Raw genomic sequence first — 24,339 nt, forward strand, 5'->3', positions numbered from 1 at the left:
CTCTAGGCGCAGGGGCTTCAGTAGTCGTGGCACGCGGGCTCTAGAGAGCAGGCTCAGTAGTTGTGGTGCTCAGGCTTAGTTGCTCCGCGACATGTGGGATCTTCCCGGACCAGGGATCGAACCTGTGTCCCCTGCTTTGGCAGGCGATTCTCAACCACTGTGCCACCAGGGAAGCCCCGAATGCATGCTTTAAAAGCCAGACATAACAAAGAATATATTCTGTCCTGTTCCATTCTCATAAAATTAAAAAATGGGCAAAATTAAATGATTGTGCATTATTCACAACAGCCAAAAGATGGAAACAACTGAAGTGTCCATCAACAGATGTATGGGGGACTTCCCTGGTGGGGCAGTGGTTAAGAATCCGCCTGCCAATGCAGGGGACACGGGTTCAAGCCCTGGCCTGGGAAGATCCCACATGCCGCGGCGCCACAACTACTGAGCCTGCGTTCTAGAGCCCGCGAGCCACAGCTACTGAGCTCATGTGCTGCAACTACTGAAGGCTGTGCGCCTAGAGCCCGTGCACCGCAACGAAGAGTAGCCCCTGCTCGCTGCAACTAGAGAAAGGGTGTGCACAGCAACGAAGACCCAATGCAGCCAAAAAAAGAAGTACCTACAAATATTGTACATGAGATTCCTAGAATAGGCAAATTCATAGAGACAGAAAATGGATTAGAAGTTACCAGGGGGACTTCCCTGGTGGTGCACTGGTAAAGAATCTGCCTGCCAATGCAGGTGACACGGGTTCGAGCCCTGGTCCGTGAAGATCCCACATGCCGTGGAGCAACTAAGCCCATGCGCCACAACTACTGAGCCTGCATGCCACAACTACTGAAGCCTGCACACCTAGAGCCCATGCTCCACAACAAGAGAAGTCACCGCAATAAGCCCGTGCAGTGCAATGAAGAGTAGCCCCCACTCACCACAACTAGAGAAAGCCCGCGCACAGCAATGAAGACCCAACGCAGCCACAAATTAATTAATTAATTAAAAAAAAAAGTTACCAGGGGCTGCGGAGAGGTGGAAATGGGGCGTAATTGCTTAATGGTCACAGAGTTTCTATTTGGGGTGATAAAAATGTTTTGGAAATTATATGGTAGTGATGTTTGCACAACATTGTGAATGTAATTAATGGTACTGAATTGTACACTCAAAAATGGTTAAATGACAAATTTCATGTTTATATATTTTACCACAATCTTAAAAAGTTAATAATGGAATATATTGAAAACCATTGCATTGTACTTTAATTGGGTGAATTGTATGGTATGTGAATTATATCCCAATAAAGGTTTTTTGAAAACCTAAATGATTGTTTTTAGGATTCATATTTAGGTGGTAAAACAATAAAGAAAAAGCAAGTAAGTGGTTACGATAAATATCAGGACAGTAGGACAGTGGTTACTTTGGGAGGGTTGAAGGAGTCTATGACCAGCAAGCAGTATTATGGGGGATTTCTGGGGTGAAGGCAATGTCCTTTTTCTTGAACTGGGTTGCTGTTGCAGGGGGGGTTCATTTTATAATAATCCATTGAAATATACATTTATGTTTAGTGCATTTTAAATATGTGGATTATTTTTCACAATGTTTTTTTTCTAAATTTAAAATTCAGCAAGGGGATTTCCCTGGCAGTCCAGCAGTTAAGACTCCATGCTTCCAATGCAGGGGACACGAGTCTGATCCCTGGTCGGGGATCCCGCATGCTGCGTGGCCAAAAAATAAAGATAAATTAAAAAGTTTAAAATAATAAAATTTAGCAAGAACAAAGTATTGGGGGGTTGAGGTGGATGGTTCGTTGAGTAGATAAGAAGTGTTTGTTAACCAGTTGAGCAGAGGGGGTAAGAGAGTTCTATGCGGACAGAGCAGCATGGGAAAGTCCCTGAAGCACAAAAGAGTATGGTGAACCTGAGGAACAGAAAGCCCAATTCTGACAGGGCTTAGAGAACAAGAGGAAAGAGGTGTGTGTGACATGAAGTCCAGAGACTGGGCAGAGGCCAGATGGCAGAAGGCCAGATGGCCAGATGGCAGAAGGCTGGGGCAGCCATATGGGGGTGTTTTAAACGTTGTCCTAAGGGACCAGTGGGATGTCATTGAGGGGTTTTATAGCAGCAAAGTGACCTGCTCAAATCAGTCAGCAGGTCAATCTGCCTGGAGTGTAGGGCATGGATTGGACAGGCTCTGGGGAAGGAGCCAGGAGACTAGTTGGGAAGCTGTTTCAATAATCCTGGGGGTTGATGGAAGCTTGGATTAGGGTAGAGGCAGTGAAGAGGTGAGAAATGCAGCATCCTTGTGCCCTGTGTACATTTAACTTTTTTTTTTTTTTTTTAACATCAACAGGTTTATTGAAATACAAGAGCAGAGACCCTCCTCTCCCGCTGAGGTCCTGGCAGTGTTGGCCTCAGGCTCTGTGCTTCCACGTGTCCTGCAGCTGGAGAGAGCGCTATCTCATTTTTGTATGTAGTTGAAAATACTTTAATGTTATATTGTATAACCTATTATATACTGTACATTACTATACACTGGCTTATACATACATACTTGCACATACATTTTGTTTACAGAGTTGTGCACACAAAACCATGGCTGCTGTATTTTTTTTTTTTTTTAACTTTTGGCCCCACGGTGCGGCATGAGGAATCTTAGTTCCCCAACCAGGGATTCAACCTGTGCCCCCTGCAGTGGAAGTGCCAAGTCTTAACCACTGGACCGCCAGGGAAGTCCCATGACTGCTGTATTTTATGAGTGATTTAAGGGATTTCCAAAAGTTACGTTGACTATGTAACTTTTGCCTTATGTACTGACTTTAGAACCTAACCTTGGTATAAGGTGCAACTCCATTGTTGCTGGATGTAAGAGATATTTAGGAGATTTGGTGACTGAGTGGAATAGAAGGGAGAAGGAGAGGGACTAATTAAATGACACTCCCAGGTCTGTTGCCTAAATAACTGAGTAGATGGTGGTTCTGTTTATTGAGATGGGGTTCACAGGGGTAGGGATAGTTGGAGGGTAGAGATGATAAGCTCATGTCAAAAATGAAGAAAAAGGTTGACAGATTGAATAGTGAACACCCATATGCCCACCACCCAGATTCTACAGGTCACTTATTGCTACATTTTCTTTTTCACATCTCCCCATATATCCAGAGGAATTCATTTTTGAACAAGCTGAACCTGTGCTACCTAAGGGACTTCCAAGTGTCGTGTTTAGAAGGACATTCAAAGAGCAGGCTACACATGCTGCCTCCTCTTTTTCACCTCCCATTCACAATCAATTCCCTAGAATTTGGCTTTTGACATCTTCCTCCTGAAGGTGCTTTTCACTAAGGACACTGACTACTGAGGACTCCAAAACTGAACACTCATCATCGTCCTGTAAAACTTGCTCCTCACCCTGCATATCCTTACCCAAACCTCAAACTTGGGAGTCTTCCTAGACGTCTCCTGTAGCGAACAGCTTCTGTCAATCCCATCTCCTAAATGTCTTTAAAAGATGTCCCTTCCCTTTTCATCCTCTATACCATTAACAAAGTTCTGGATATCAGAGTTTCTCAGTTTTATTGATATTGAAGAATTACAATTTCAACCTCTGAACAGGTTCGGGTCTCTACCCTCTCTCCAGCTCATCTACTCCTATCCACTTGTCTGTCCATCTAATGTATCTTTTTTAAAAATAAATTTGTTCACATCACTTTTCTTTTACAACCCTTTATAGGTGCTTATCCCCAAGTTGGCGTGACTTCTATAGTGCTTCAAGATCTTCCAGAAAGCCTGAAATTTCCAACCTCATGCCTAGCTACTCCCCCACAGTATTTTTACTACTTAGTGGCTCTTCAAATATACCAACCACACTTCCTGCTTTATTTCCTCCTCCAGAAGACCTACCTGAAAGCCAGGCTAGGTGGCTCCCGAAGAATCCTGAGAATATCTATCATTAGATATTCAGGTCTCCATAGAGCTAAAAATCCTTGAGGACGATTTTTTAATATTCTTTATAACCAGAATACTTAGCACTCTGTTTAACACAAACATACACTCTGTTTACTTTAGCTGAACTTTGCATACACCCAGTGCTTTGTTCATCCTCCCTTTCCCTTCCAGCAAAATCCTACTCAAGCTTGCATCCCTCCATAAAGCTTTCCCCGGCCCCTCCAAGTAGTTAGGGTCTCTGACTCCTTTATCTGAACTTAGTACATTTTATTTTACTTATTTTTTTCCTCCAGTTTTATTGAGATATAATTGACATACAACACTGTATTGAATTTAATATATTTTAAGTTTTTCTATACAACGAACTGCCATAAGTGTTAACAGGTTCACCATATGGTAACTAACAGCAATCCTATCCATGCTTCGGGGCTCTGTGGAAAGCCACCTCCTCCATTTAACAGTACCCCGATTCCTACAGATAATTACTTCTTTTAACTCAGTTCTTGATGCTTATATCTATTTAGCACTTGATATTCTTTCATGATAGCTGCTTACTATTGCTTTCCTGGTTTCCTTCCTCTCCTCCCCGGTAGACTGTCAACTCCTCGGGGCTGGGACTGTGGTCCAACTCGTCTCGGACTCCCTCTCCAGACTTGGCGGGGCGCTTTGCAAATGCAGTAAGAATGCATCTCCGGGAAGCTCCTGGAGGGACAGAGCCCGTTAGTGGTGCCTCTGCCGGCGGAGCTGCCCGCCCGTCCGTCCACCGGCCGGGGCTCCGCCCCGCGAGCTGGTTTGGACCAGTACACCGAGGGCGGACGACCCTGCCTCTGCCAGCCCGGTCTCTGACGCCCAGAGGCGATCAGAATGGGCCCAGGGCTTCCCTGGTGGCACAGTGGTTGAGAGTCCGCCTGCCGATGCAGGGGACACAGGTTCGTGCCCCGGTCCGGAAGGATCCCACGTGCCGCGGAGCGGCTAGGCCCGTGAGCCATGGCCGCTGAGCCTGCGCGTCCGGAGCCTGTGCTCCGCAACGCAATGGGAGAGGCCACAACAGTGAGAGGCCCGCCTACCGAGAAAAAAAAAAAAAAAAAAAGAATGGGCCCAGACGTCCGCGCGCAGAAGCTGACGCCCTACGAGAGCGCTACCCGAGCGCGCGGCCGGGGTCGAGCAGGCCCGCGCTGGCCGGGTTGCAGTCGCAGGGGCGGGGCACGGAGTGTCTCTCGCCCGCTCATTGGCCCTCGTGCTGACGGACAGGCGAAGGAGCTGCTAAGACGCTGATGGGTTAAAAACTGCTATGCGGGCAAAGTGTAAGTAAATAAATAAAAGGCGGTGGAGGAGCGGAGGGAATGGCGGGTGTCAGTTTTAGAGCTGCTGGGGCTTATCTAGTCCCCGGCTGGGGAAGGACGGCAGTCCCTGTTTCACCCTCTTCCTCCATAAGCTGGGCCGGGGACGTCCTGCTTTCTGTAAAGTTGTCCAGGCAGCAGAATCACAGAGGACGGGTCCCACGGGACTAAGCCTTCATTCCAGTTCTTTCAGCTCCAGCCTGGAGGCTCCGGTTTCCTGTGGTCAACCTCGAAGGGCCGCAGGGTCCCGCCAACCTGTGGTCAAGCTCCGGTCTGGGTGCTACGGCGCCCTCCCCTCAGGCATTGGCACGACACTGTCCGAACTGGCCTCCCAGGTTCCTGCCTGGCTGGCTGCCGACTAGACATCCTAAAAGGCAAATGTGAACACATATTCTGCTTGAAACCACCGGTGCCCTAGCGGGCCGGTGCCTAGCGGGCAGAGGTGCCAAGAGGCCCTTTAAGCCGGGCAGATGAGTCATTCGTGATGAGCTCCTGCTCATCTTTCCAGACTCATCTGGGAGGAACAACCACCGTCAGGTCCTTTCAGCCTTTGTGCTTCTGCATGAGTCGCCCCTTCGCCCGGTCCGTACCTGCCTCTTGTACCCTCTACTTCTCCTGGAGAAGCTCCGACCTCACCCCTGCAGAGGCCTTCCCTGGTGCACCCCTACTGCCCCCAGCCCTACTCCCAGCTCTGGCCCGGTTATCAAGTGCTCTGAGCATACTGGCGCTCTGGCAGCCCTGTACCACAACACTAATCACACCTGCTAGGTTCCTGGAATGTGAGCAACCTGAAGGAAGGAACTGTATGGTTTCCGAATGTGTATCCCGCAGTCTAGCACGGTGCACGTCGACGGTTCAATCAATGTACACGGAATGAATAAACACATGGACTCCACGGATCAGAGTGAAGATTAAAAGTGTCAGGCAGGACTGACACTGAAAGTGGTGAGCCACTTTCGGGGGCTCACCAAAGACATGAATCATATCTTTTTCACTTCTGAATCCTGATAGCCAGCTAACAAAGTGACATTCCTTTTAAATGTGTGAATAAATTCAAGATGACAAATACTGAAGTTAAACCATTTAGTTTTGGTCCCGACAAAGCCTGTGGAAAGACTTCAGCTCAGTTAGTGGGGGTGGGGCAGTGGGCCTCAGGGGCCAGACACTGAAGAAAATCGGGCAGGCTTAGGAGGGTGTGTTTGTGTGAGACAACAGACACAATGAGGCCAAATCCAAGAGGTGTTTACTGTAACGAGTATTCCAGGAGGGTGGGATGGGGTCCCCCAATCTGATCCTCCAAGGCTCTGTCTGCGGTGGCTCACTCTTCCTTGGGCTCAGAGGTGGGGCTGATATTTGTTCCCCAAGTTGGGCCCTGCTCCCTCTGGTCCTTGGCACCCCTAATGTCTCCAGCCACTAGAGCCACATTCCTCAGATAATTAGTGTTGAAGCAGTTGATCTGTTCATCCCCAGGACTCAGTTTACAGCAGAAGGCAGAGTCTCGCCAGAAGTTACGTCGGGGACCACACAGGTCATCAATAAAGGCTGATTTCTGATGAAGGAGTAAAGCAGACATGATAGGGGAGGAAGGTTGTCAGAGGTCAGGCCTGGTTACTTGGATGTCCGAAGTCCCCCTTCCCTCAGTTTCTACTGCTCTCTCCCTAGATCCCTTCTGGGGCTCAGAGAGAGTACAAGGCTGCCTTCCACAGCTAGACTCCTTGTGATGGACAGATGTGAACATCTGGAAATGCCAGAAGCTAGAGGCCCAGAGAAGGCATAATAGGCACTTAGAGATGGGGAGCAGGTCAGGTCAGGAGTGAAGACTCCTGGAACCAAGAAAAAAGATCTCCCCAGTAGTCCTCATTATTTCTGTGGGCTGGTTTGAGGTACTAAAAGAAGGGGTATCCTGCAGTTCCAGCCCTCTCTCTCCCCTCCTCTGCGTTCCTCTGGAGACTATGACCCCCTGCCCTCACACTCACCTCCTCCTCAGCACAGCAGGCCTGCTCTGGAAACGGCAGGTCACAGCAGCGGGCAGTCACGTTCTGGATCAGCCCAGGAATCTGCTTACTATGTTGGTGGGAAACAGGTAGGGGTCAGGGTCTTTGGGTGTCTCCAGGCATCAAAATGGTGCTTGCAGACCATGATTTTGCTTTTCCCAAGAGTGCCCCAGAGGGTGCCCCAAAAGGGAGGTTTTGGAGAAGGGAAAAGAGTTGGGGAAGAACTGGGCAAGACTCACTGCTTGGTGAAAACCCTTTGATTTCCACAGAGATGACTCATGAAGTTGGGGGTGATTCGGCTGAGGTCCAGGGTCAAGATGTCCCGGTCATAGTTGGGATAGGGAGCCTGCCGGGCAAAGCACTCATCTCGGGCAGGGCTAGGAGGGTAGTGGCAACACGAGTAGTGGTGGGTATTTGTAGCCTTTTCCTGATCACAGTAGCCATCAAGGGTATCCTTCCACTGTGGGCCAGAGAAAGGAAAATCAGAAGCCTGGACACTTGGCCCTCCTGACCCACTGCTTCCCTCACTGCCCTACGCTATGAGATGAGGGACTTTCAGCCCCAGGTGCCAAAAGGGAAGGGCAAAGAACCAGAGGGCAAGGAGGCAGCTGTGGATGTATGGGATTGGGAAGGTGGAAGGGTAGAAGAACAGATGAGGTTCGGAGCTGGCCACAGGAGATGTGCTGGAATGGTAGACAGAGAGGGTCAGGTGAGGCCAGAGCTGGACAGATGGATGGCAGACAGGTACATGTGTAGGGTATTGGGTGGACGAGGCCAGGAGTGCAGGATGAAAGTGCACGATGAACAAACTCAGACAAAGAACACAGTGGATGCACGGACATTCACAAGCAGATGAATGGGCAGACATGCTCACAGCGGGTAGGTACATGGATGACAAATAGGCTGGTGGGATCAGAGGTCAGAGACAGGAGGGCAGGCAGACAGGCTCTCAGGATGCTGGGATGCCCACTTACGGCCTTCCATGTACAGGTGTGGTTGTTCCCCTGCCGGCAGCAGTGCTGGAACTCCCCCTCCAGCTGGGTCAGAGCCTGCAGCTGCCTTTGGATGGGGTCAGTAGCTGGGAGGTTGCGTGGCACACAGCAGAAGCGTCTTAGGTGGCAGATGTTCTTGATATTGTCCAGTGTGGGTAGCCCAGGGGGAAAAGGCAGCTCAGGACCCGAGGAAATACCAGGCTGGTGGCTGGGGCAGGCCTGGAGCTGGTAGTGTGGCCGGGGAGCTTCGTCTTGGAAGCAGGAGAATCGAGCCTCCCCCTGACGTTTGCAGCACAAATGGGGTCGGGTCTTAACAGAAAACTCGGCCTCACAGAACCGGGTCATTGCGTCCTCCCACTAGAGCAAGAGGAGTAGATCAGCCTGGTAGCCCACTCTCCACATACCTGTTTTCCTCCCAGACTCCAAAAAGGACCCTGGGTATGCAGATAATAAAGAGGCAGAGGCTGTCCTCTGCTCTTCTGGCACAATGAGGAGGCCCAAGGTAGGGCCAATGAAAGGGACCTGAGGTTCCTGCATACCCAGGCCTAGGCCTCTAGTCCTTGAAACACACACATACTGTCTGGGGGTTAAAGGACATCCCCAGGATCAAGAGCCCAACCCTTACCGTGACTTTCGCACAGTCCAAGCGGTTTGTGTAGCTGTGACAGCGGCAGCAGCGGGAATATCCAGTCTCCAGGAAATTGAGGGTCTCACCCTGACGAACAAGGTGGGAAAAGCCAGTCTGTGGCAGGTTCCAAGGGCCGTACACCACATGCTGACGATTAGGAAGGCAGATCTGGTCCAGATTGTCCGGAGAAGGCCGCCCAGGGGGGAAGCCATCCAGCCGGTGGCCCCAGCCACCTTGGTGTCGGCCCTGTTGGCAGTGCTGGGCTGGATTCGAAGACTCAGGCTCTGGGGGGCTGTGGTCCATGAAGGGAGCCAGCTTTTCTAGAATGGGGAGAACAGAGTGGGAAGGGAGAACATGCAGAGGGATAGAGAAAGGCTGGATTGAGTTGGGAGGATTGAAAGAAGTTGGGGTTGAGGAGAAAGTGTTGGGAGGATATAGAGGAAAAGGGGACAAATGAATTCGTGGCTCTTAACTTCAGAATGACTGACCAAAAGGAAGAGACCTGAGTCATGAAAGGTGTCACCCTTATAGCTCCCTGACCCCGAATCACGCCTGCTCCCTTTGCTGCTTCCCAAGGCTCAGAATACCTGCTCCCCCACCCCACTACCCCGACCAGGGTCTGAGCATTAAAGCTGGGGGATGAACAGACTAAAGCTGTCACTCACTCACTCTCTGCTTAGATTGGAAGGTCATCTCCTCTTGATAAAGGAAAGATGGGTCTACTGGGGTAGAAGGAGATGCGTAAAACAACATTCATGTTGGGACGGGCATCTCTAGAAGACAGGCCAGTTCCCATTCATAAAAAGTAACTCAATAGGGCTTCCCTGGTGGCGCAGCGGTTGAGAGTCTGCCTGCCGATGCAGCGGACACGGGTTCGTGCCCCGGTCCGGGAAGATCCCACATGCCGCGGAGCGGCTGGGCCCATGAGCCATGGCCGCTGAGCCTGCGCGTCCGGAGCCTGTGCTCCACAATGGGAGAGGCCACAACAGTGAGAGGCCCACTTCAAATAAAATAAATAAATAAATTAATTAATTTAAAAAAATAAAATAAAAAAAGTAACTCAATAGAGGGACTTTCCTGGTGGTCCAGTGGTAAAGAATCCACCTTCCAATGCAGGGGACGCGGGTTCGATCCCTGGTCAGGGAACTAAGATCCCACATGCCACAGGGCAACTAAACCTGCATGCCACAACTACTGAGCTCGCACACCTCAACTAGAGAGCCCACGCATTCTGGAACCTGCGCACCACAACTACAGAGCCCATGTGCCCTGGAGCCTATGCGCCACAACTAGAAAAGAGAAAAAAACCCGCATGCCACAACTAGAGAGAAACCTGCATGCCGCAACGAAAGATCCCGCATGCCTCAACAGAGATCCTGCGTGCCGCAACAAAGACCCAACGCAGCCCAAAAATCAATCAATAAATAAAATTTTAAAAAAAAGAAATAGCATATGCTTTAAAAAAAAAAAGGAACTCAATAGAGAAGTGAAAATAAATGCTACTTTTGTGTCATGTAATCTTATAATTTTATAAAATAGGTAGTATTTCCCCAATTTTACAAATAAAGAAACTAAGGCTTAGAGAGGTAACTTACCCAAGGTTATTACACAGCTAGTAAGTGGCAGAAGCCCCAAAGCCCATGCTGTCAGCCACGGGTAGGCAGGAGGGTAAAGAGGGGAAGGAGTCACTTACCTTCCTTCTGTTCAATAGGGACCTGGGGAGGGGACAGCTCTTCTTGTAGGGGGACGGCCTCTTGAGGGAGAGGTGGATCCCCTGCAAGATAGGGGTGAGGACACAAAAGAGCAAGGCTCAGGCTGATGTCAGCAAGATGTAGTGGGTGGGAGTGAGGGAAAGGGCAAGCACTCACCTTTCTTTTCCACAGGGAGTTGGGGAGGGGGCAGCTCCTCTTGGACAGGGATGGCTTTCTGAGATGGAGATGGCTGTACTACAGAAAGCGGAGTGTGTAAGTAGCCCACTCCTTCTTCCCCTCCCATTCTGAAGATCAGGAAGTAAGTCAGACTAGAAACCTAGAGGTGCAACTGAGACTTACCTTCACTCTGTCCTTCAAAGTGAGGGCTATGCTGAGAGGTGTCAGGGTGATCCATGGGGAGAGCTCTGGTCAGAGGTGGGGAAGGGGGTGCAGCATAGCCAACTACCGGCAAGAAGGGAGATGGTCAGAGCCTACATTTCCTCCTGGAACCCCAATCTCATGCCACTCCCCCAAACTCTTACCTTCTTGAAAGGGGTGGGTGAGGTGCACTGGCCCCAGCTCCCTCTGCCCTGAAGCCTTGCCGCCTGGAAGAGGAAGGGTGAGTCAGGGGTGGTTTCCCTTTCCTGGCCCTGAGCATGGGAAGGGGAGGCAGTAGAGGTTAAGAGTTTAGAAAAGATGACCAAGACACCAGAAGCCTCTCTGTACTGCTCCTGCCCCATGTCCCCTAAGCCACCCCCCAAACACACCTGGTCAAGGCCGATTGGGTGTGATAATCTGACAGCCTCACCTCTACCATGCTCAAAGCCTTGGGTCTCCCAAGTCCAGGCCTAAAGGGAGTGTGACACATGGGGCTGGGGAGGAAGGCCTTAATCTTGTGTCAGTGTCTTTCCCTTACAGCTTCTGGGCTCTCTCCACAGTCCAGACCTTGAACTGGCTGGAGCCTCACCTGCCCATCTCCTCCACCCTCCTGCCTACCACAGGCCCTTTAAACATCTTTGGGCCTTCTGGTAAGGAGCCCACGCAGAAGTTGAAGCGCCTCCCCTTCAGCCAGTCTCAGATCCCCCTTAGTTCAGGTCTCAATTTAGGACCTGGGAAACTGGGATGGTTCAGGACTCCTGAGGCAATATGGAGAGCCCACGCATTCTGGAACCTGCACACCACAACTACAGAGCCCATGTGCCCTGGAGCCTATGCGCCACAACTAGAAAAGAGAAAGGCATGTAAGAGAAAGCCACAGGGAAAGTAATCACCTGTAGCTGATCTGCAGTCACAAAAGACCAGGACCTGGGAAGAACAAGACAGGGCCTTCCAGATAGATTAGATCTATGACCCTCATGCAATAGTTTCCCACAGTAATGTTTTGTTTGGCATCCAAGCAGATAACGTGTGTGTGAGCTAGAGAGTGGCTGTGCCTGGTCCCCTGTAGATGGATGATGCCCTCTCTTCTCCTAACCAGGTAGGGAGCCAGTCAAGGCTCTCTGGGTCAGTAGACTGGTTTTGAGCAGCCTGGGAGCTCCTCCTCTTCTCACTTCTGGCTAATAGGTGCCACATATACATCAGGCCCCTCACTCTGTGAATCCATCCATCCCCGCAGTTGTCCGTTTGACTCCAATATGTGTTTCTTGGCAGCGATCTCTAGCAACTCCTTTCTTTCTGTACCCCTGCTCCCCTCCCTGGTTAAAGGCTCCAGTGCCTAGGCTCACCACAGGCCTGCTCAGAAAAAGGCAGCCAAATGGGGCATCCTTTTGCTGGTGGTGAGCCATCTGGGATGGCTGGACCCAGGCCCCAGGCCCATGCTGGCCAGGCCCCCTTTCCAAGTGCTGGCTCTGACCCCAACTCACCTCCCTTAGAGGCTGCAGAAGCAACAGCTAAACAGGCCAAGACCAAGGCTGCTCTGGACGTGGTCCCCATCCTGGGGCAAGGACTGGTCAGCGGCCACCCAAGTAGGTCCTCTCAGGCAGATCTGATTTGAAGAGCTGGGCTTCTGGAAACCTGCTTCTCCAGTTGCTGTCACTGCTGTTGTGAACTTCAGGGCTGGTTCCTTCTCCTCTTTATAGTCTATCTGGGGATAGCTACCGCCCTCCTCAGCATCCGGCCATGACTCAGTCCCAGCTGCTCCTCCTCTGGCAGACACTCCTCCCACACACCCTGAAGGCTCCTGACAGGATTGAGAACAATGGTGAACCCAACCCCAAGAGAAACTCATTCTGAGAATCCTGGAGCAAGAGAGGTCTGAGACTTTGTTTTGTGCCTCAATTTCTCCATTTGGCCTTCTTTGGAGAATGGATCTGACAACCTGCTGAATTGGGGCTGGGGAAACAGGGCACTGAGGAGTTTAGACAGGGGAACAGGACAGCTATCCCAGGGAGCTCCCCGACCAGTGAGAGCCATGGGCTGCCCCTTTTCAATTACCCCAACCCCCTAGGACAAAAGAGTGGGAGACAGAGTCAAACTCCCTTTTATGTCCCCATCAGGAGTCAGAGATGAAGACACATTCCCAGTAGCTTCAAGTTTATTATTTTTAGTTTCACTCTCCTCACATCCAAACAGCTACAGCTTCCCCCAGACCAAATCTCTTTTCATGAGAGCAGATTCATGCCTCCACACGAGTTCTGAGGGGTCTGGGGGACTTCAGACTCTTGGCAGTTAGGTTGGGCCCCTCCGTGTTAAGGGGGCCTGATAGCTCCTACAGGTCTTTGCCACATCTATACACAAAAGCTCAGAAAATTTCTTCAGCATTTGGGACCCTGGTGTTCTGTAGCTCCAGTAGCCGCTGTACAGCCTCGGCCAAGTCCCATTCCCCAAGTCGACGATTATCTCGAGTCCGAATGTTCACTGTTCTCTTACTCTGCTCTTTCTGGCCAACCACTGCAGAAAGAGGGGAGGTTTGCGAATCTCAGGGCAAATTTATCCAGAGGATATCTCCTTTTGCTATGCAGAAATTTAAGAGACTGAAATCTTTAGGAAGAGCAGAGCTCAGACATGGTTCCGGGAAAGGATATATTTAGCTATCTCTTGCTCTCCAGTTCCCTGGTCATCCTGAGGAGATAAAGAAATATTCCAGACATTCTCTTACATGCCTTATCACTTCCACTCAGGATCCCAGGGGTCAGAGATAGTAGGGTCAGCCAAAGAAAGACAAACAGATCAAGAAGCAGATCCAGAGAGAGAGAGAAAAAGAGAGAAAGAAAGAGAGAGAGAGAGAGAGAGAGAGAGAGAGAGCACGCACGTGTGTGTGTGTGTGTGTGTGTGTGTGTGTGTGCGTGCTTTAGAGAAAGGGGAGGGTGGCAGGGTGGATGACACACGTGCAAGTCCAAGGGATCACGGGCAGCTTGCTCCAAGGCTGGCAGGATGAGTGGATGTGTAAAACTAGAGAACCAGGTAATCTGGCTGAGACATTCCTACTCCTTGTCTTCAAGACAGAGCTCTGAACCTTGGAAAATGAAAAAAAGGAGCAAGGTAGGCCTAGACTATTTTTCTTAAGGCCTTTCTCCTCATCCCTTAGGGCTGACTCTATCTAGGTCTAGAATAAGCAAAGCTAACTAATTAACGCCTTCTTAACCCTTCCTGTTCCTTTCTGATGCTCCCTTGGCTAATTACTAACAGACACCAAGAGCTAGGGCGGGGGTCAGAAGAAAACTGTTCTGAGGGTCAGAGGTGCTGGTCAGGGGGTGAAGGAGCCTAGAGTCCAAATGGCTCAGGAGTTCTGAATCCTGGCTCCTGCCCAGCTCAGGTAATGAGCTGCAATTTACCCAAATATGCGGATGACCAAACGTAGTAGACAGGGAAGAACAACATACAGGCCGAGTGGAAGAGTGCAAGGCTCTGAGGGCTGTGCTAACCCGGTCTTACCGAACTGAAAATTGTAGTGGGCAAGCTGAGCCCGGCGGATCCTCCGGCCGAGGGTCAGTCCGGAGTCAGCATCCAGGTCGCCAACCAGTCCTGCAGCTTGCAGGCTCCGCTGTGCCTGGGGTAGAGGATCATTGACAGGAACCTGATTTAACGGAAGGCTAAGGAGCTAGAACAGTCTGATGCCAGTTTTCCCCAAGCTCCCCCATCTGCCCCTCCTTCCTTTGCCTCAAGGCTCTCCAGTTCTCAGGGACAAACCCTCCTCACTCTCTACACTGAGGCCTCTCCCCAGCCCCACAGCCTCCTTGTCGGCCTCCTCCTGGAGCCAGGCCTCCCTGGACGCTGCCTGTTTCTAGACACCACTCTACCCAACCAGCTGCTCGACTCTGGTACTGTCCATATCCTTACTTCTCTCTAGAAAGGAAAAATAAAACAAACATTTCTCCAAGGCCCCTTTTGTGCCAAGTGCTCAGTTGTCAGCAATCAACATTTATTATTTGAGTGCAGTCTTGTGATTCCAAGTGCCATGCCCCTTTCACTACCCCATGTGGCCTCTGCTACCCACTGCTCGTCCCCATCCTCACCCCCAACTCCTCACCTCCCTGGCATATTCCTCTTGCTCAGTCCCCACAGGTATGACCACCACCTGGAATGGTGACAGCCATAGTGGCCTGATTGAGAGAACAGAGGAAGGCAAATTATTTATCCTGGCTCAGACCCCAAGTGTGGATGCAGGGAGCAGATTCTAGAAGGAAACAGAAGTGGAGTCTGAAGGGAGCCAGGATGTGGAGCACGCACTACCTGGCTTGAGGGCCAGAACAGGAACCGGGAGTCAGAGGTCTCACCATTTTCCCCCGCAGCTTTCCGCCAGCACTCCCAACATCCTTTCCACAGAACCTAGCACTGCTCGATGAATGAGGACTGGACGCTCCAGGGCCCCCGCCTGCCTTGGAGGGAAAGGGGGGGGGAATGGATGGAATGGAAAAGTGTCACACAATGTGCACCCAAGATCACCTTCCAGTTTCCAAGAATCTTCAGCCCTGGCAAGGGAAGGTGTGGAGGATGTGGTTTAGTTTTTAGGGTCAAAGGCAGAAGGGGAAGTTGTTCTCCACCTATTCCACGGGCCAAGGGAAAAGGGGACAGGACAAGGTTCTGTACCCCTTGTACTGGAGGTCAAATCTCAGGGGCAGCTGGAAGTCAAGCTGGATTGTCCCACACTGATGGGGCCGACCCAGGGCATCGCGGAGGTGCACGTCAATCTGGAGGAGACAGAAGGGAGGACATGAAAGAAACCAGAACCAGTATCCTCCATTATGCGTGCCACCTCCTTCTACCTAGCCACATCCCAGGCTGTGTGGAGAGATGTGTCACCCAGCTGCATTGTGCTGCAGACTCTGGCGGTGGCTCTTTCCACTTAATAGTGGTATATTATTAGGGAACATCAACATTCACATGAATGGCCCACCCTCACCCTGGCCTCTCAATTCCCTGAGTTCCTCATCTCAGAGACCTTCATCCGCACCCACACTATGGCTACATCCTTCATGTTGTCATCGCCCAGAATGGCTGCACCTCTGAAACAGTCCATCAGACACCTGCTCTGATTACTATCTCTTGTCCTTCCAGCTCTGACAATTATTCCTATTAATGGCTCTTCAATCTCTCGGCTCCTTAACTCCTCATTTTTCTTCCCATTCACAGGCCTCTCAGCCTCTCCCACCCCTGTTTCTTTCCCCATGCAGCTGTAACCACTCTCCCTGGTTCCCTGGTATCACTGTTCTTCTGTCACATCCACATGACAAAACCCCACCCTGGTGGCACCCTAGCATCCCACCTCCTTGGCCCTGGAACAGAAATGCCCAGTGCTGCCCAACACGCCACACACCACACAGACGCAAAAACAGCAACTGATGCAAGTCGCTGTTGTGAACCTCAATTGAACCCTTGCTGCTGCCTGCAATCCTCTGGCTGCCCTAATCAGCTCTGCATCCTGTTCTCCTCAAGGATTTTCAAGCTTTCTCCTCTCTTCCCATCTTCAACCCCCACACCGACAACTCTTCTATTCTCCACTCCTATCTCAGCAAATGATCCTGCCTCCCATCTCATGGAGAATTCTGATAGTTGGTATCATGAGATGGGAAAATGTCTCAACTTCTGTCACCACACCTATAAATATCCTGGCACCTACCCCCAAGCCTTTCCTTCTACCCCCTAAACAACAGCACAGGTGCTTCTTTCTGTGAAGGGCTCTGGATCCCAACCCTCAAGACTCCCCAGAAACTTTCCTCTACTGAAACCCCTTCTACAACTTCGACTTCTCCCTGACCCAAACAGGCTCCCTCTCATCACGGCATTTAAACGTTCTCAAGTCTCTCCCTTCATCAACATCTCTTTGGATCTGCCAGCTACTCTCCTTTGCCTTTATAAGAGCCAATGTTCTTGGAAGTGTTAGGTTCATTCATTCACTTCTGACTCCACATCCAGTCCCCACTTTACTGAAAAATGGACCCTCAAAACCTAACAGCCTTTTCACTAAATCCAGCGGACACTTTACAGTCCTTTTTCCCCGACTTCTTTCACCTCTTCCAATTTGCCATGTGAGTTTTTACTCTTCGCCCCAGCCTCTGCCTACAACGTTCCCTCCCTTTTTTTTTTTTTTCCTGTACGCGGGCCTCTCACTGTTGTGGCCTCTCCCGTTGCGGAGCACAGGCTCTGGACGCGCAGGCTCAGTGGCCATGGCTCACGGGCCTAGCCGCTCTGCGGCATGTGGGATCTTCCCGGACCGGGGCACAAACCCGTGTCCCCTGCATCGGCAGGCGGACTCTCAACCACTGCGCCACCAGGGAAGCCCCCAACATTCCCTCCTGAAGCACCTTTTTACTTGGCCAACGATTACCTTTCAGATCGGAAAGAGATTCCTATGGGAAGCCTTTTCTGACCCTCCTGAGTAACGTGCCCCCTTAGTACCTACACAGCACTGATCCCACGGTGCTGAAACACCCTATTTACCTCTCAGAGCCCTCACCAGACCTAAGTTCCATGAGAGCGGGAGATGTACTGCTCTTCTTTATATCTTACACAAATTTAAAAACATTCCTTCGTATCTATTAAACAGTTAATAAAACAAAACAAAACAAAAAAAGGAATAAATAAGACTCTAACCACGGTCCCCAGCTTACCTTAGGCCCATAGAAGGCACCATCTCCAGGGTTGAGGTCCCAGGGTTCTCCAAATTCTTCTAGGGCCTGTTGAAGGACCTTTAGAGGAAAGGATACAAGAGAGGAATATGTCATCTTAAACTTTATGAGCAACAGATCCCTCTAGTCCCCAACAGTGACCCTCTCAGCATACGCCTCTACCAGGGACCCTGATTCCCATCTCCCCTCTCCTTCCATCAGAGACTGGTTTATCTGCCTCTGCTTCCCTACCACCTGCTCACCTGCTCAGCCTGGTCCCAAAGGCAAGGCTCTCCCAGGAAGCCAGATGGCCGGGTAGACAGTGCCAAGCGGAAGGAGAACCCAAGGACAGTGTAGACAGAGCGGAGGAAATCAAGACAGCCTCGGATCTCTGCTTCCAGCTGGGGGAATAAGGGCAGATGAGCTGTGTGCTAGCTAGAGCTCTGGGGTGGTGGTAGTTTGGGGAAAAGAGGGCAAAAACATAAAGGAAAGGTTGCGATAGAATGTAGCTAAATTATCATATATAAAGAGGGCAACTGAGAGTCAGGAATGTTGGCAGTTCACAAGGAGAATGAAAGGCGGCTTAGAAAGGCTTTGGTGGAGCTGGGGAAGGGCCACCTGATCAGGTGCACAGAAGATGTGAGCGTCATCTTGCTGGAAGCGCCGTAGCCGGGTCAGTCCCCCCAGACTGCCAGAGGCCTCGGCCCGGTGCAAGGCTCCGAAGTCGGCCAGTCGCAGGGGCAGCTCTCGCCAGGATCTGGGCCGGTGGGCGAACATCAGGCTGAGGTTGGGGTGGGGAGGAGTCAGGGCTGCAGGGAAAACTAGCCCCTGAAGACTTCTCCTCCGCCCAGGCTGCTTGCTTCCCTTCTCTGCACCATCAGCTAACGTGCTCTCCAGCCTCGGCATGCCTGAGTCCTGTCAATCCCACTCATCACAATCTGGGCCCTGCCTGGTTCAAAAGTGAATCGCAGTAACAACAATAACAGACATCACTTACTGTGCCCCTGTTCTGTGATAGGCACTGAACTGAAAGAAGAACCTCAGGCAGCAACTCCAAACCCTTGATATTACACATGAGGAGACTGAGGCTTAGGGAGGTGCAATGATTTTTCCAAATTCACATAGGGAGCTAGAGGGCAGATTCAAGACTCAAATCAAGTGTTCCAATACGATTCCAAGTTTTCTACAACTTAGTACTTAGTAACCAGGTGCCTAGCCCTAGCCCTGGGAGGACCCAGGTCTCCTGGATCCCAGCTCACCAGTGCGCAGGGCAGTTCATGGGCTTGAGGGCAAGCGTGCCTGTGGGATGGCTGGTAGAGTGGTCACTCTGGGAGCCGGCATGGCTGTCAGAGCCTGGGGGCTGCAGGGCAAACATGTCTTCCCGGTAATGCTCCCAGTGCCCTGACAGTTCCCAGAGTTTCGTAGAAAACAGCGTGGGGGTTTTCACTTCTGAGAAACCACGGCGGGTGTACTCGGCCTAGAGAGGAGGGTACAGACATGGAAGGCCAGAGTGACTAGGGGGAGAGGAAGCAGGATGGCAGCTGTGTGATTCTTCTGGGCTCTCAGGTCATGCTGAACACAGCTACAACCTAGTAAGCACCATCCTCCCTCACTATGCTCCTCACTGTAGACCACACATTTCTAGGCCCTTGATAAAAGTCACTAGCACTTTACAATATTTATGTTTAAACTTCTAATCCCCCTCTTTTAAACACATGGCTTCTTCTAGGCCCTCAGTCCCTCCCCAGTCTTCCTTCCCCTGAACATGGGTCCTCCTTACCCTGATAAAAGCCACGAGTACATTATACACCCTTGTCCCTCGAGGCAGGAAGAAGCAGCTCCCGGGGCTCAGTTCATGGAAGAAGAAGAGCTCCTGTTCCTGGAGTCGGGAACGGCAACGGTCACTTCAACGGGGAAGCGGGGGCTTGGGAACCCAGAAGAGATAACTGACCAAGCTGCTCAGTCTGCGGGATTCCGAATCTGCTCTCAACTTCACAGTCAGGTTCCTTCATCTCTCTCCAACCCTCATCATCACCCCCACCCTGCCCCCATTTTCCCAGTCTCTGTACCTTCCCAATGCGCCGGTGGTCCCGTAACTCTGCTTCCTCCCTCCACTCTTCCCAGGCCCTCAGCTCCTCTGCAGTGGGGAAGGAAATCCCTGACACTCTCTGCAGTGTCTCTGGGGTGCCGGAAAACCTCCATAAGGATGATGAGTTCTGTGGGAGGACAAAGGGAGTCAAAGGGAAGATGAGGACAACCCCTCTTTCAATCCTCATATGATACTCTGAGCATAAGCATCACAGGTATGACAACGATCCCATCTCATCTCTGTCTCTACTCTTCCCACCATCACCACCAGGAGGATGGCCCCTGCCACCCTCCAGACACCCCCTGTCATGTATATCACCCCGGAGGTGCCTGAGCCTTGATTTCTACATATGTCCTGCTGAATTCTAACCTTACCCTGCCACCTCTTTTTGTCCCCATTCTCACTACCACTGCCCTACCAGCACCCGTGTACTTTGTTCCTTTCCCTTCTAATCAATGACTGCTCAGGGAAGTAACCCTAAGTTCTGGTCAAATATTAGTCTATCCATCCCCTTATCAATCTCCCATACCGCTGCTAGAAAACTCAGTCTCCCACACTAGGTCCTGTTCCTGGATCCATGAAATTCAAATGCCTCTGCTTGTTCTTTCCTTGAACAACTGTATGGTACTAATAAGAAACAGCCTGCATTTTATAGCACTTTTAACTTTTCCTCAAACACTTTCTCTTGCGTTAGTTGGTTTTGTCTCTATGATGTGGATTTACTGGTAGGACAGGAATCAACAGCTTCATTTTATAGATGGGGAAAATGGGTAAAGAAATTTACCCAAGGCCGTATACTTCATCAGTGGCAGAGACAGGACTAAGAACAGATGCCTAAGTTTTCAGTCCAGGGCGTTTTGCTCTGCACATCTGCCTCTCCCCTCTCTCTCTGCTCCTATTCTGACTAATAGCTCACCTTGCCCAGGAGCAATATTTTCAGAAAGGGCAGGCCTTTGACTTAAGAGTATTCTCTCTGTGGCTGTCAAATGGTGTTCCACACTGGCTCTCTCCACAGGCGCCTTCCCTACATGACCGTGTCCAGCCTGTTCATGCCCTCCCTCGCCATCTCCCTTAGTGCTAATGTCTGACTATGGACTCGGAATTGGCTTCTGGGCCCTGGCAGGGTGTCCAGTATCTGTCATCAGATGGAGATTTCTAAAAGGCAGGGACAAAGTTTCTATTTCTGGATTGCCCCCCTTAGCTATCAGAGCAGAAAAGGGGTTGACAGAGAGGATCACCTTCCCATTCCCCAGCTCACTCCAGGGAAAACAGTAATCTCAACCTAACCCAGCCCTCACAACTGACCGATAGCAGCTTCAGGCCTCCAATCTGTCCAGTATGCCGAAGGTGGGGGCCTCTGCACAGATCAACCAACATACCACACCTGGGAGAAAGAAGGGGACAGTTAGTGACTTCCAGATTCTTGAGCTTCTAGGATTCTCCCTCTAGGGTGTTTAGCTGACAGAAAGAGACATAAAGAACTATTCCACAGAGAAAACAATGGGAGATAAAAATCAATTCCCATTTCTTTTTTGGGAGCAACAGATTACCTTCTATCTTCTTTCCCTTATCCCATTTCTGGCCTTCTTTAGTGCATCCCCACCTCTCCCTGTTTTCCTCAATCTTGACAGCTCTCACCCATATACTGTTGCCGTTGGACCTGTCACTTTCTCCTCGATCAGGTTAAGCTTAAAGGGGTTATCCTGGAAGAAGGGAAGAGTGAAGACAAGTCTTTATTCCCACGAATAAGTCCTGAGCGAGAGCCATTCCTTCCCTCACGTCTCTAGATTATCCTCCTAAACTTGTGTGTCTCCACTCCACCTTGAAGAGCTGCCGAAGCTGATCCTGGGAAGCCTCTAGTCTCCGGAAGGGCTGAGCAGCAGCTGCAAGTTCCTGACAAATCCGTTCCAAAACAGGCAGCTCTGAGCCCTTGATTGTCCTGGAAAGATGAGGGTTGGTTGGCTTCCATCCTCTAAGGAGCATCACCTGGGTGTTGGTCATGGGATGAAATCCTGCCTTCCAAAAACATCTAAAATTATTGGCAAAGACAAACAGACTAGGGGAAAACAAATAGGAAATCAGGTACAAAGTTTACAGCTGGAGCAAAAGCTCTTTGTACGAAATTAAATGTTGTGTGCAGGCAATCTGGATAAAGAAAACTAGAGCAACAGTAATGAGGGATGAAGTAAAAGTTGAAGAATTCATAAAAGCTAGAGAAGGTAAGTTTCAAGCTGATTTAGAAAAGGAAAGACATGGACTAGTGGAGAAAGTGGTACCTATGTCACAGTTGAGGCATGGAGGGACCCGCCCCTAGCTTTCTTTCTCCTCCAAACTGAACATGCCTGAGGCCCCAGAAAAAGGCCTCAGAAAACACCCCAGGAAAGAGGTACAAACTTTCAGTTATAAGATGAATAAGGTCTGAAAAACTAACGTATAGCATGGTGACTATAGTCGATAAATTCTGTATTGCATAAGTGAAATTTGCTAAGAGCCCACCTTAAGCATTCTCACACACACACAAAGAAGCATGTGATAATTAACTCGATTGTGGGAATCCTTTCACAATGTATACATGCATCAAATCACCATGTGTACACTTTATATTACAATTTTATTTATCAACTATAGCTCAAAAAAACAGAAAAATAAAGTAAAATATGGTGAAATCTTTGAAAAAGAAACCACCCCAGAATCATTCTCCTCCTTCCTTGCACTACTCACCGTTCCTTTCCAAGGAAGAAATCATGGTAAAAGCCACATCCTGTGCTTGGACCTTGACAGAGAACAGCACCTAGAAGTTGTTCAGCTGCTGCCCCCAGGACATGGGTACTAGAGTGCCAGAATACCTGGGTTCACAAGAAAGGAGTTCATGAGTTCATAACCTTCTCCTTTAGCCCCTAGCTCTCGGATCCTCTCCTCAGAGAAGCTGGCATGAAACTAGTATGAATAACTATCACAAAATGGGGAACCTGACTTTGGGGTGACCACTAAATAGTAAAAAGTAAAATGAAAACAAAAACAACTGAATAGAAAAGAAAGAAGGCCACTAGAAGCAACGCACAGAAGAGAGTAAGCCTCACTCCTCAGTGCTTCCGGTTCTAGAGCATAGTAGGAGGCTAGTCAGTTTTCATGCCATCCAAGCTGACATGAAAAAGTGGAGAGGAGGCCAGGTGATGTGCTCGGTTGTGCAAGCCACATTAAAATTAAATACATGCTACAGATGACTTATAATGCATGTCTCAAGAGTTGGAGGGCTAACGTGGCATATTATCCTCTATTTTCAACTTTATATCTCTCCCTTTCACTAGCACAATGATCACTGCTTAACAGATCCAGGCTAAGTAAAAACTTTCACCCTAAGTTTCCAGCTTAGCCAGGAATAATCAAGACAAGCAATCTGCGGTAGGCCTCCCTCCCAACTGCAAATGGAGAAACTGAGGCAAAAGAAATAAATGCTAGAAGTGCCCACTTAAACATCTCTTCGTTTAGTAGCCACTGTATCCCTGATAAGGAAGAAACTTACTGCTTTCCCCTCTGCAGAATCGAATGTCAGAAATCTGAGGTCAGAATCTGTCTCTAAGGGCCGCTCCAGATCATAAGGTTCTCCATTCACTTGAGCAGCCACTGCAGTATCTGCCAGTTTAGAACTTCAGCAGTGGGGGATGGGGAAAAAGAGAAAAACAAGGTTACCATCCAAAGGGGTAGAGAGGGACTAATCTCTTAGCAACTCCAAACTTGAAAGGGGAAATGTGTTACCAGAGCAACAGAACCTATCGTTGTTTTCCCCCATGCATAATAGAGGAAGGGCAGAGACTATGAAACTAATGCAGATTAAAAGGGATCAGCAGGAAGAGCTGTCTTGATGGGAATGGAATAAACATACAGAGCTCTTTCCCTGCTCAAATCGAGAAAGTACAGAGATAGAAGGATTATCCTGGTACGTACAGAATGGGCCTGATACCTGATCTGCTGCGCTAGTTGGTAAGGGGTTGTGTTCCATGCCACAGCATCCACTTTCTGGCCTCCAGGAAGTGATATCTTGATAGTCCGGTGTTCCTTCTGTGCCAGGCTTGCTAACCTCTTTACCTGAGCAGTCCATAGCTGCTCAAAAAGGCCAAGCCGCTCTACCAACCAGTGTGGAGGGGTCGGCACAGCTGCCTGGAGGGAAAGATGTTAGGAGGTAACACATGTCCCACCATTCCTTCCTGGGATTGGGGACAGTGGGAAATTAGAACATTTATGTGGCCGTGGTCCTAATCTCTAGTATTTAAAAGGACTGGGTGATAACGGGTCCTAGGCTGGGAGCCCTAGGCCCCGCCGCAGGCTGCTGACCCTAGGAAAAAGATGGCGCATCTAAGGGCTACAGTAGCCGGGTCTGGAGACGCAGGGCGGGAGTAGAGGGGGGTCAGGCTGGGTTGAGAGCCTACACTTTGGGGTTCCGCTGGGCTGGGTCCAATGTGGTTCGGAATCTTTGGGTACCTCACGCACCATGTGCAGCCCGCAGGCTTGTAACCCTGGGATCCGAAGCCGCCGCCACCTCTGACACAGCCCCATTTTCCTTCAGACCCGTCCTACATCCTCAAATAAATGATCGCCGCTTCTCCATCGCCAGATTCCTCATTGGCTTCCGGCC

General features: G+C 50.1%; 2 protein-coding genes across 8 annotated transcripts; both read right to left on the reverse strand.

Moving 5' to 3' along the window:
• Positions 1 to 5,016: 5,016 nt before the first annotated feature.
• On the reverse strand, positions 5,017 to 12,571 carry ECM1 (extracellular matrix protein 1). Of its 2 annotated transcripts, none has more exons than XM_070044449.1 (10): positions 12,434 to 12,571; positions 11,114 to 11,176; positions 10,932 to 11,033; positions 10,749 to 10,826; positions 10,574 to 10,654; positions 8,878 to 9,200; positions 8,235 to 8,531; positions 7,500 to 7,720; positions 7,243 to 7,330; positions 5,017 to 6,815 (listed from the first exon to the last, which is right to left on the reverse strand). In XM_070044449.1, exons 1-10 carry the CDS (start codon positions 12,501 to 12,503, stop codon positions 6,585 to 6,587), a joined length of 1,554 nt encoding a protein of 517 aa, XP_069900550.1. In that variant the 5' UTR covers positions 12,504 to 12,571; the 3' UTR covers positions 5,017 to 6,584. The 2 variants fall into 2 exon arrangements, with proteins under 2 accessions (XP_069900550.1, XP_030702147.1); XM_030846287.3 differs by having other exon boundaries at positions 5,021 to 6,815; positions 8,235 to 8,609.
• A 42-nt stretch (positions 12,572 to 12,613) lies between these two features.
• Positions 12,614 to 24,333, reverse strand: TARS2 (threonyl-tRNA synthetase 2, mitochondrial). 6 transcript variants are annotated; one of them, XM_060299933.2, is made up of 18 exons: positions 24,195 to 24,333; positions 23,668 to 23,864; positions 23,230 to 23,353; positions 22,428 to 22,552; positions 21,528 to 21,645; positions 21,345 to 21,409; positions 21,012 to 21,090; positions 19,687 to 19,833; positions 19,398 to 19,496; positions 18,877 to 19,094; positions 18,236 to 18,398; positions 17,881 to 18,018; positions 17,621 to 17,698; positions 15,600 to 15,700; positions 15,287 to 15,481; positions 15,040 to 15,112; positions 14,445 to 14,559; positions 12,614 to 12,750 (listed from the first exon to the last, which is right to left on the reverse strand). In XM_060299933.2, exons 1-18 carry the CDS (start codon positions 24,258 to 24,260, stop codon positions 12,695 to 12,697), a joined length of 2,157 nt encoding a protein of 718 aa, XP_060155916.1. In that variant the 5' UTR covers positions 24,261 to 24,333; the 3' UTR covers positions 12,614 to 12,694. The 6 variants fall into 6 exon arrangements, 5 of the variants coding, with proteins under 5 accessions (XP_060155916.1, XP_030702146.1, XP_030702145.1 ...); XM_030846286.3 differs by lacking the exon at positions 12,614 to 12,750 and adding an exon at positions 13,087 to 13,460 and having other exon boundaries at positions 15,287 to 15,388; XM_030846285.3 differs by lacking the exon at positions 12,614 to 12,750 and adding an exon at positions 13,087 to 13,460.
• Between the last annotated feature and the right edge of the window lie 6 nt (positions 24,334 to 24,339).

This window comes from Globicephala melas, chromosome 1 (assembly GCF_963455315.2).
Source record: "Globicephala melas chromosome 1, mGloMel1.2, whole genome shotgun sequence".
In the NCBI taxonomy this organism is placed as follows: domain Eukaryota; kingdom Metazoa; phylum Chordata; class Mammalia; order Artiodactyla; family Delphinidae; genus Globicephala; species Globicephala melas.